Raw genomic sequence first — 12371 nt, forward strand, 5'->3', positions numbered from 1 at the left:
CGTTTATTGCGTTTTGGAACCAAACTCTTCATATATATATATATATATATATATATATATATATATATATATATATATATATATATATATATATATATATATATATATATATATATATATATATATATATATTTATCTTCAAATTATACATGCATGTGTGCATATAAGGGCTGGGAAAAGATTAATCGCGATTAATCCCCTACAAAATAAAAGTTTTTTTGCATAATATTTGTGTTTGTACTGTGTGTAATTATTGTGTATATTTAACCACACACATACATATATTCATGTCAATTTTTTTATTTATATAATATAAAATTTATTTTAAAAATATATATGTAAATGTTTCTTAAATACATACATTAATGTGTGTGTATTTATATGTACATAATAATTATACACAGCACACACTCATATATTATGCCAAAAATCACTTTTATTTTGTATGCGATTAATCTTTTCCCAGCCCTATATATACATAATTATTATACACAGTTCACACACATATATGATGTAAACAAAAACTTTTATTCTGCTATAGATTAATCGCGATTAATTGTGATTAATCGTTATGCATTCCTATAATAAACTGTATCGGTTTACTCATATTGTATATGAGAATGGTGCATTACCTGAACTTTAGACTTCTCTTCTTCAGACGTTTTTGTCATGTATGAGTCTTTATCTTCCTCCACATTTTCTATTAGGTCTGACTCCTGTTGAACGATATGTGAGCTGTATAGTTGTGCCAAGCATAAACTCACGTTTCGTTCTTTAAGCTGTTTCTGTGGCAAACGGTTTAATTGTTGAAGGTGCTATCACTTTAATTTTGGTTTATTTTGTGTCATGTCAAAGTGTCTAAGGGCAAAAATTCATTACATTCAGTAAAAGACAAATTTTCTTACCTCACTGCTATGTTCAGAATCATCTACAAGTACGGGTGAAGTCAAGGGCGAGTCTGAAATCTCTGCGTTTGTCAACGAGAGTTCGCTCATGGCGCTGAGCTCATCAGACGTCGGAGAGCCTGCAGAACCGTTACTGTCCGATGAAGAATCGTCGCCATCTTCTGTCTGGCTCTCTAACTGAGCCGCTTTCAGCGCAGCCGACAACACCTTCACTTGAGCTGCAATGGAGAAATGTTTTAATGCCTCAAATATGTTTAAAAGCTCGAGCACACAGTATACCTGTTACTAATGCTCCATTCACCTTGTACATCAGGATCATCTATGTGAGGTTGAAGGCAGTCTAAAACCTTCTGGATCTGTGAGCTTGCGGACGGGCCTTGAGCATCTAAACTGGGTGGCTTTTCCGTCTCCTCATCTTCTGTCTCCCTCAGTGGCTCTTCCTCCATCACCACATCTTCATCCTCCTTATCGTTTCTTTCATCACCTTGCAGAAGCTGGAGGTCTTGGGTGATGTCAGGCAGTGGGGATCTCCAGAAGTTAAAGGAGTTGTACATCGCACAGTCATCTATCTGCTGGTTGGTGTGCTGGTTAGCGCTGTCTTCTCTGGGATTGGTGGATGAATGACTTGTGGGATTCTGTTGGACCTGTGAAGGTTGTGATGGTGGAGCTGTTGTTTCTGAGGTGGGTTGTGGCTGAACTGAATGGGGCTGAATGAGATGTTTTGCGGGACTCCCACTTGAGGCGTTGCAAGAGTTGCTGGTGTTTATTTTCTGCTGGTGGCTAGAAGGTAAAAAAAGTTTGATGAGAATTTATTCCGATTTAAAAATGGGTTGAATATAATTAAATACAATGCAATGCGCAACCACACAAATTTACCTTCCCAAGGAGATCTTGGATATATCACAAAGGGTTCCATCCTCACAAAAGTGCAGTCCTGTGATTGACGGATTGGCGAATGTGGAGATGAAACGACCTAGGGACTGAAATGCAGCCTGCCTTACCTGTGCAATAAAACAAAACAAAAATCAACAGGTGCACCCTCTCCCTTACTGTGAAATCCAGGCTAACGTCTCATAATCTAATGATGAGATGATTAGGAGCATCAAAGCCATGTGCACCCAAACATTTGTTTTTAATCTTTGACATGGCCTTACTCAGTCAATCTTAAAGAAATCAAAGTTATACTTTACATTACATAGGATGATGTGTTAATTGCTCATTCTGAAGTCTATTTTTTTCCACTGACCTGTATATTTGTCTAAATTGTGTTCTAAGAAACCAATTGCTAGTGCTAGTTGCATATCTATGTTGGATTGTATGTATCGTGTTCTTACCCAGCGTGATTGATCACTGATGAGATTGATGAACAAGGGGGACAGTTTAGTGCGTCGCACCTCTGGAGACGTGCAATTCGAAACAACCATAAAGCACTCAGCGCAGGCTTTCCGAATACCCCACAAACTGTCTGAGCACAGGTCGAAAAATTTAGGCATCTGTATTGAGGAGGAAAAAATAAGGATTTCAGCAAATCTCCTACACATGGATCTGGTTTCACAAAACACTTAGGCCTGGTTTCACAAAGGCTTAGCAAACACCAGGACAGGGTATTAGTTAAATTAAGATGTTTAAAGGAAAATACCACAGTTTTTCATTATTTTATTATGTTCTTACCTCAACTTAGATTAATGAATACATACCTATCTTTATTCAATGCGTGCACTTTTAATCTTTGTACAGCACGTCGTGAATGTGTTAGCATTTAGCCTAGCCCCATTAATTCCTTAGGATCCAAACAGGAATGAATTTAGAAGCCACCAAACACTTCCATGTTTCCCTTTTTAAAGACTGTTACATGAGTAGTTACACGAGTAAATGGCTCGTTATAGTTGCGCGTAGGTCCTACGGCGTAGGTTCCGCGTCGGTTTTCATTTATACTTTTGCCTCGTCGTCCGCGTCGACGTGCAAACACACGCGCAGACAGCTGGTAGGCAGTAACCACGCATGTAACCACAGTAGCAGCGCGAACATCAAAGAAGAAGCTGCTTAGCAAGTTAACCCACAAACGAAGAAGAAACAGCAACTTGTTGTGTATAATTAACAAGTAAATAAACAACGACTTTTGATGCAGTTTGAGTTAAATCACTCCTCAACTTGGCTCATCTTTGTTTTCACTGTCACAAACGGAAATACCATGACGCTTTTTTTACCTGACAGTAGGGGTTCTGGTGGTCCAATCACAGCGCTTGCGGTCCGCATAGATCTGACGCGCTGTAAAAAATTTTGCGAGGTGCACGTCAGGCTACGCAGAGCTAAGCACAGGCTACGGATAACTACGGCGTAGAACCTACGCACGACTATAAATCGAGCTTAAGTATGGTGGCACAAAACAAAACGTGGAGGATAAAAATGAGAACTATATTGTATGGCAAGGAGCACTTAGTTTTCAGCACTTCGACCTTGGGTACAGTAATATTGACGAAGTTTGAGCGAGAGGAGGAGTAGTCAGGAGCGATAATGTTACTGCGCACCGAGGTCGAAGTATTGAACTAACGGTACATTCACATGGGGCGCAAGCGTTAACGCTTCACAATTACTTTTAAATTCACTCACTGCCGTTGCTCGTGGCAAGAGTCGAACATTTTATCAACTTTTCAAGTGCCAATGCATGCATCAGCCAATCAGACTGCCTTATGCAAATAATCTAGTGCAAGCCAGCCAATTACATTTATGCAAGATCGGAGAATGTGTTGCGGCAATATAGTTCTCATTTTTATTTGCCTAAAAAAATTGCCACGTTTTATTTTGTGCCACCATACTTACTCGTGTAACTACTCATGTAACAGTCTTTAAATAGGTAAAACATGGAAGTGTTTGGTGGCTTCTAAATTCATCCCTGTTTGGATCCTAAGGAATGAATGGGGCTAGGCTAAATGCTAACACATTCACGACACGCTGTACAAAGATGAAGTGCACGTATTGAAAAAAGATAGGTATGTAATTTGTCTAAGAACAGAGAAAAAAATTTGGAAAACGGTGGTGATTTCCTTTAAGTATTGTTAGATTTTCCTTCATTTGGCTGCTCAGTCTTTTAGGGCTGCATCTAATACGTAAAAATAATAAGCAGGTTATTATGTAGCATAGTTCTTCAGGAGTGATGTTGTTGTATAAACTGTGAGACAGACCTTTATACATGATAACAAAAGGCCTACAAACAATAGAAACCTGTTAGGACCTCCTACAGGAGATTGGTCTATCCTGAGGAATGGTGTTTCTTTGTTATTCACACTTATCAGTTTCTATAGGCCATCTGTATGTGGCATTTGGTTCACACCTTCACTGTATTGTTGATTACATCAGGGCACAGTCGCAACGTAACACATCAGACATTGATTACGCATATAAAGAAATACACACAAAGCATCTTTTATAAACATGCATTACAAGAGACATTACTGATGACGTGTATCTTGAGACAAATCAATGGCAGTGGCCTACAAGATCTGTCAGTGCAAGTTATTTTCAGTACAACTCAAATTAAATCAACTTAAATTTACTATTGAAATTTGTTTCAATTAAATATAATGGGCAAAGGTGTCCTTGTTGAAAACAAACGTAAACAGTAGCTCTTGAATTAAAAACCATAAGCAAGGCAATGGTTCTCACCAGTAGTTTCTCTGTGGCTTCCTGGCCAACAGTAGAACAGAACTCGCCAAAGTTTGCCGCACAGACCTGGTGCACAGATAAAAAGTATAACAGAGGGTTAAAATTTACAGTGAGGTCTCATATTGTGTTGCAAAACAGGGCGTGTTGCAACTTGTGAACTATTGCTTCTCGTGAACCCTGCTTCTTGTGAAAACTGCCAAAGCAGATTAACATTCTTAGCAACTTTTTTATTACAACCCAGCAAGCAATAGCTGTCATTTCACAGTCAAGTTTAACTATAGACCCAATGCAGTCTGGCTATGAGTAACCCACTTCCAGCCAAAATAAACTTGGTTACATGTCATTTTGCCACGCCATCATGTAAGCAAAGTCAACAGTGATTAATACTACAAGGTGTTTGGTTTCATTTACTTTTGGGCTATGGTTAAAAGTCTAATACATTTTTAGACAGCCAAAATTTTGTCATGTTTTATCCTAGACGTCTGTGCTGTTTTTGAACAGCTGTTAGATGTCTATGCAAGCTTAAAGGGGACAAATCAAGAAAATCTGACTTTTTTTCCATGTTTAAATGCTATGATTGGCTCCCCAGTGCTTCTATTAACCTAGAAAATGTCAAAAAGAACAACCTAGTAACTTAGTTTTCTCTCCAAGCATGTGAAAAAATAGGTCATTGAAATGTGGCTCCCCTTGTGATGTCAGAAGGGGATCTTATTATAATAATACCACCCCTTAATCTCCACTATCCAACCACAGCACTGCCATTTAGTGTAGAGATCAGCTCATATGCATTTAAAAGGACACACCCAAACATTTGAAATGACAAAACAATGACACTGAAAACTAAATGTTTTGTGTAATATTTATCTAATGCAATGGCATTTAAACATAACTGAAGACTCAAAATACCTTTTGAAACAACTGAACATTATGCAACAGTTATCCGTTTGTGACTGATTGGACCAAGACATCAATTCTCTAGTACGGCGTTTATAGAGAACATATTTTGAACAATGCATCCTGAACAATGAACATATTGTTACCTTGCGGACTTGAAACAGTCTGGCGTCACTGCATAGCTCACAGAACCGCAGCAACAGAAGTTGTTCCACCGTTTCTTTAGTCAACATAGTCACCAACTTGCACATGATCTACAATAAAGTACACAGTTATCAACCCAGAAATCAAAACCAGTGAAACTCTGCAAAACCTACAAATGAAGAGTTTGGTTCCAAAACGCGATTAACGCCATAAAAAAAAAAAAAAAAACGAGTTACCACCTAAATCAGTATTGTATCAGGTCAGTATTAAAAAGCTCATTCTTAATTTTACGCAAAATCCCAAATCCGCCAAATGCAATAAATCCACTTAACAAATCACAGCGCACCATTCCACACATTGTAAACATCAATGGCAGCGCGTTAAATACACAAAGAATCCTAGTTTTCCTCATCTACTTTGTAATTCGTCATCAACAAACAAACAAAAACAAAATAATACTTTTGATGGCATTGATAAACCTGTGGTGGATTTCTGTGGTAAGCCATCAAAATCGAATAATTTACGTGAGAGGCACTCGGGAGATGGAAAAATTTTTGCCTGTTGCTTGTCCTCACATGACAAGCTTCTGTCATGCTAACACATTGTTGAAAAACACAAGTTGAAAAACTTTTCATTATTTTACCCGAAGTCAACAAAAATCGAGCAGGACCAAAACATTTTACAGCTGATCGCTGTCAAAAAAGTTCAGCGACGACGTCCCAAGGATGACAGCAGCAATGACAGTGTTCTTAATTTTTAATACCACTAGTCAACTAAATGAATATAACATGGCAAAGACGAATGCACATTTATACATTGATTTCATGGATTTATTGCATTTTGTGGAAAAAATAATCCGTTTTTATAATAAATCTTTGAAAATGAAATTATAGATTTGAATTTTTAATGTTTTTATAACCTAAAGATGCTTTGTGAAAGTTTGTAACAGAAAATAGTGTTTTACATCTCGTCACTTTCTTGGTATAGAAAACACATTTTAACCAAAATTAGTCAAAATGGATTTATTGCGTTTTGGAACCAAACTCTTCAAACATCAACACTCTTCAAAAAAAACAAATGCATAAATGCATATTGACTGCAATATGAATTTTCAGGCACTGTTGTGTGCATTCTTACAACAAACATGGTAACCTTCAAATGCTTGTAATACAAAAGCGTATTGTCTTTCACACAAATCCACTCACCGCTACAGCCTCGATCTTGTAGTCGTCATCACTGCTGGGTTCTGTGAGCTCCAGTAGCACAGGGCAAACCCGTCCCTCCATATCGGCCTTACTCATCAGACCCTGTTCAAGCAGGACCAGCAGAGCAGCCTGGCTTGTCTTTCGCACCTTATGATGGGAAAAAAGCGACAGTGAAATATTGTTATGATGATCTGTTGGTATGGTTGCACAAAGAGGAACTACCCATTTTTAAAGTATGAATTTGTTTATAAATAAAATGAGACACCCCATCTACTTATTGTCACATCAATCTCAGATTTTTTTGCTGGAGGACACAATAAAAGATGAGGGTTCATCCAGCCCAGTTTTCCCCTCCCACATATACAACACAAGCATATACGTTTAATCGGTTTCTCTAAAGGTTAATTCATTTAAAGGATTAGCAGGGCTCGAAATTGCGATCATTTTGGTCGCATACGCGACCGAAATTTAATCTGTGCGACTTTAAAATATATTTGGGAGCATTTGTGCGACTGCCCATTTTGTTGTGACGCGAGTTGATTGTGATCCTGCGTGCTGGCGCTGTTTCAGGTTCAGTGTTCTCTCCAACGATACATAACCAATCAAAATTCACCATTAAGTTCTTGCGTTTAATGAAGACCGCAGATTGGCTAATATGAGCGTCAGTCATTCCTTGTTGCCGTGAAGCGCGGAAATGTGAAAAGACGAACGCGTCGCGAGCATGACGAGAGCGAGCCTATTACAGCCAAGGTTATTACTGTATTTTTTGACGACGATCCGGATTCAAATGTAACTCCACCACCGGAAAATAAGAGTTGACGTTAAACCTTTCAGAGAGAGTGGCTTAAAGATTTTGAGTGTCTCCGCTATGAAAATGTAACTTAACTGTGTTTACTGTAAATCCTGTAAAACGGCGTTAATGGCGGAATCAAAACATTTTAAGAGCCAGACGTACCTTGCTTAAACATGGCGAAAGTGCCAAAAATACAAGACGTGTCATGACAAATGTGTTTATTATTGACGGAGACACCGAGCTGTCTGTCAAAGTGTGTTTGATGGTGTATGTGCGCATGCGCTGGTGAATGGACATTCGACAAACGTCCATGTTGCTGTGGAATACGACAATGCTGATGGTATGTTTTTGTTGTATTTTTTAAAACATTGCCTATTTAGTAGTAAAAGCATCCTGGTAATGCAGTTATCAATACCAATATATATTAGCCTTCTATATTAGGGTCATTTTTGTAATGTCACAATTAATCAGTGTTTTACGTGTTTGCTAGATTTTCTATGTAATCTTAATCATGTTACCTGTAATTGTTAAATTATTATTGCTGCAATACTATTTCATCAGCATTTGGGTATTAATTTAGGAATTTATGCAGCAAAAAATAAAATAAAATAAAATAGAAGACCAACTTTTAAATGCTGGCCATAGGACGTGTAAAGCCCGGTGGTGGTGTTTTATTTTTAATAAAATAAATCTATTAACATTTACATTGTAGTTGTGGTGCTTTTAAATTTTTTGATGGATGCGCCTAAATTTTTGCTGGTGCTCCTAACTCTTTAAAGTTGGGAGCACCAGTGCTACCAAATAAAATAGTTAATTTTGAGCCCTGATTAGTCCCGCTTTCTTAAAAAAATCCAGATAATTTACTCACCACCATGTCATCCAAAATGTTGATGTCTTTCTTTGTTCAGTCGAGAAGAAATTATGTTTTTTGAGGAAAACATTCCTGGATTTTTCTTATTTTAATGGACCCCAACACTTAACAGTTTTAATGTAGTTTAAAATTGCAGTTTCAAAGGACTCTAAACGATCCTAAACGAGGCATAAGGGTCTTATATAGTGAAACGATTGTCATTTTTGACAAGAAAAAAAAATGCACTTTTAAACCACAACTTATCGACTATCTCCGGTCCTGTGATGCGCCAGCGTGACCTCACGCAATACGTCATCACGTCAAGAGGTCACGGATGACGTATGCAAACTATGCCCCAGTGTTTACAAGTGTGGAGAAAGAGGACCGTTCCGACCATGTTGTATGTCGAATGATACTAATTAAAGTCTTTGTGTCAGTTTATTGTTTAAAATGGTCCGCAAATGTGCTTTTCATATATGTAACATGTGACCTTTGCACGTCATTACGAAATTACGTGAGGTCAAGCTGGCGCGTCACAGGACCGGAGATAGATGAGAAGTTGTGGTTTAAAAGTGCATATTTTTTATTTTTCTTGTCAAAAATGACGATCGTTTGGCTAGATAGACCCTTATGCCTCGTTTAGGATCATTTAGAGTCCTTTAAAACTGCAATTTTAAACTGCATTACAATTGTTAAGTGTTGGGGTCCATTAAAGTCCATTAAAATGAGAAAAATCATGGAATGTTTTCCTCAAAAAACACAATTTCTTCTTGACTAAACAAAGAAAGACATCAACATTTTGGATGACATGGTGGTGAGTAAATTATCTGGATTTATTTTTTAAGAAAATTGACTAATCCTTTAATGCAGGAGAGAGAATGATTGACAGCACAACATGATCATATTCCCCTCCAATATAATTGTTTACGTAGTTTTATGATTAAAAAAAACGATTTTTGGGTACACTATCCCTTTAACGTTACCTGGTTATTAGGATCTGTCAGATAACGGACCACGATGGGTACTAGATACCGTGAGAAGGCTTCAGGAAAATTGGGGCGGTTTTCGTGGAGGAACATGGCAATGTTTGGTACCTGTTCCATCAACTCAGCTCTCACTGGTGGTTCTGTAACATAACCATAAATATACATTGTAATACATGCATGTGAACCACACAGACATGTGCTAAATACAGAAAAAAGTCTTCACACCTCCATCCTCAGACATTCTGGCAACCGTCTCCATGATGCTGATGAAGTCATTTTCATTCTCCCCGAATTCCCGGAGAACATCTAGCAATCCTCGCGCCACAGCTTGCCTGAAATAAAAATATTTATATACGGGATCATATTAGATTGGACGACTTGCTCCTTTACAACATTTAACCACAAACCTTTGCAAAAAAAATGTACATCACTTTCTAAATAGCTCAGTAAATACTTTGAAGTACAAAGACCAGAAACCATCTGAATCACAGTCCAAAAACCAAGTACTTCTACAATGACAAGTTTGGCTCCCTTCAGGTCTTCCTGATCCAGAAGAAACCAAGTCATATCAGATTCTTCAAGCCCCTAAATTTTAAAATTATGTTCCACCATCGTGCCATAAAAAGTGAAATATGTTCAGTATCAAATCTCGCTTATTTTCAGGAGATTCACGCATAACAGACATATAAAATCAAAAAACTATGCCTAAGAAAACACTGACCATTGCAAGATGAATTAGTCACACATATACTCAAACCTTCACGTTCATGTCTCACCTGTTGAAGGCATTTTCACTGAAAGCATATTTCTCCAGTCGACCCAAAGGGGTAAGGTTATCCTGGCCTGCGTCCAGGAACGCTGTAATCCGAATCCCATCGCACTCTGAACCGTAGTCATCGAATCCAACTGCGAGACAAATTAATAGAGACATTAAATGACGAGGTATAATTTAATGTCGAGTCTTTTAGTACAGTCCCATGGTGGTATTAAATCCAAGTTCTTTCACATTCAAACCAGGAATCCCTCTAAAAGATGGAGTAGTATAGTGTAACCATACGCAATTAGATCATCAGTTTACAATCCATTTATAAAAAAATAGTCTGCTTTAACATTCTCCAACCTAAACACTTTTAAAGCTAATAGCAGTGGAATATCGATCCAGGTGTAATGTTATTGCACCGGCTCTATGACACAGCAGGGTTTCCATTACACGTGGTTTGGTTCTGTCATCAAAGACTATACTTCAAGTATATCATGTACCACAGCCAGCTTGAGGGTACAGACACATATAGCTTAAAGAGATAGTTCACTCAAAAATAAAAATTCTGTCATCATTTATTCACTTCAAGTTGTTCCAAACTTAATTCAGTTTCTTTGTTCTGCTGAACACAAATGAGGATATTTGGAAAAGTGTAAACAAACATTTCTAAATGTAAGTCAATGGTGCCCCAGATCATTTTTGGAGAGATCTATATTTGTGTTCAGCAGAACAAAGAGATTTATACAGGTTTGAAACAATTTAAGGGTGAGTAAATAATGACAGAATTTTCATTTTTGGGTGAACTGTCTCTTTAAAATTTAAGATAAATAATTTTTGTCATTGCGAATAGATTACTGTCACAAAGTGTCCCTCCATATGAAAATTAACTATGGAATTATTGGAGTAAAATATAGTAATCATGGATTTGAACTATGGTTACTATAGCAAAACCATGGTTAATTTGTGGTAACCAACTATAGCAACTGTTTGTTTATGATTTTTTTTTTTTTTGAAAGGGCCAATTTACCCAAATGTACTTTACTTCTAACTATGTATGTGATGTGATTTGTTATACTCACAGTCATCCAAATCATCATGGCCATCTTCAAAATATAAAGCCATACCTGGGGAAGCATGAGGATAAAAATAAAATATATGATTGACAACTGTGTCAACAGCATGTTTCAAACCATGCTGCTGTCAGATACAAGTTAGGCTGTGTCCCAAAACCAATAGTATTACCAACCAACACAGCATTTTGGCATCATTTTGATTACCTAAACTGGAAACGAGTCTATAATACTCAACATAATGAGCATTATACTACAACGCTGACTTTTGACAGATGGCTGTGGCGTATGTCGTGCTAATATAGCTCACTAAATTATGGTGACTAAGTTACTGTCAAGTCACTCTTGCTAGGCAAAGTCAAGCCTCTGAAACTATGTTTACCAAAACCTCATTGTGTAAACACAATGACACTCACATTAAATATATATTTTAAATAGTGACCAGCCCAGCAAACGCGTTATCCGGTGTAGTTAACTTAGCAGAAATCAACAGAAAACCGGCTGGCTAACAAACTAACTGACTGTCATTGCCCTGTCAACTCAACCATGACATCTTTACAATTTTGGTTAGATTTAGCAAATAAATTATATTGTAGATTATGTATTCTGACACATTTAGTCCAGAAATAGCTGTTTATGACTACACTTCTATCATTTATTACCATATGTCCTGCTAGCTCTACTAACTCGCAACTAGTGTTGATAACACTTAAAATTTCACCCTCTCGTGACCTTTGTTCTACAATACAACATAAATGTAAAAATGCTAAAACAAACTCGAGTGCGACAACGGAGCCGACTGACTTTAAACCGCTTTGAAGCTTTAAATAAACGCATTTTAAGCACGTTACCTGCCATCTTGATTTAGAGCGAGGCTGTCACTCCACTTCCTCAAAAGATTTCCTGCCGTTATTTAAACCCCCGCATCCGTATGACGACTAAACATTAACAAACACAAATAAACTTGTCAAAAGTAATCAATATATCGCGTAAATGACTCGCGATGAACCGAATCGCTCAACCGAACGGTCGGCGACCAAAAAAGAAGACAATGTCGATCACGTGACTCGTCAGCCGGAGTTCAAGATGGCGACGGGCGAG

The 12371-nt window shown here is 37.6% G+C and overlaps 1 protein-coding gene across 2 annotated transcripts; it reads right to left on the reverse strand.

Moving 5' to 3' along the window:
• Positions 1-584: 584 nt before the first annotated feature.
• LOC141363505 (serine/threonine-protein phosphatase 4 regulatory subunit 1-like) lies at positions 585-12260 on the reverse strand. Of its 2 annotated transcripts, none has more exons than XM_073866105.1 (13): positions 12122-12260; positions 11280-11324; positions 10217-10346; positions 9666-9772; positions 9438-9580; positions 6812-6958; positions 5609-5716; positions 4569-4634; positions 2240-2398; positions 1782-1906; positions 1207-1685; positions 906-1123; positions 585-716 (listed from the first exon to the last, which is right to left on the reverse strand). In XM_073866105.1, the coding sequence occupies exons 1-13, from the start codon at positions 12126-12128 to the stop codon at positions 600-602; spliced, it is 1851 nt and encodes a 616-aa protein (XP_073722206.1). In that variant the 5' UTR covers positions 12129-12260; the 3' UTR covers positions 585-599. The 2 variants fall into 2 exon arrangements, with proteins under 2 accessions (XP_073722206.1, XP_073722205.1); XM_073866104.1 differs by having other exon boundaries at positions 585-785.
• Between the last annotated feature and the right edge of the window lie 111 nt (positions 12261-12371).

The sequence above is a fragment of the Misgurnus anguillicaudatus genome, unplaced genomic scaffold (genome assembly GCF_027580225.2).
Source record: "Misgurnus anguillicaudatus unplaced genomic scaffold, ASM2758022v2 HiC_scaffold_41, whole genome shotgun sequence".
Taxonomy (NCBI): Eukaryota; Metazoa; Chordata; class Actinopteri; order Cypriniformes; family Cobitidae; genus Misgurnus; species Misgurnus anguillicaudatus.

Bases quoted from the DNA above. Each gene is read 5' to 3' on its own strand.
- LOC141363505 (XM_073866104.1), bottom strand. The intron at 9,581-9,665 runs GTGTGAAGACTT...GTTATGTTACAG, and splicing joins CAGAATGTCTGAGGATGGAG to AACCACCAGTGAGAGCTGAG. The intron at 1,907-2,239 runs GTAAGAACACGA...TTTATTGCACAG, and splicing joins TCAGTGATCAATCACGCTGG to GTAAGGCAGGCTGCATTTCA.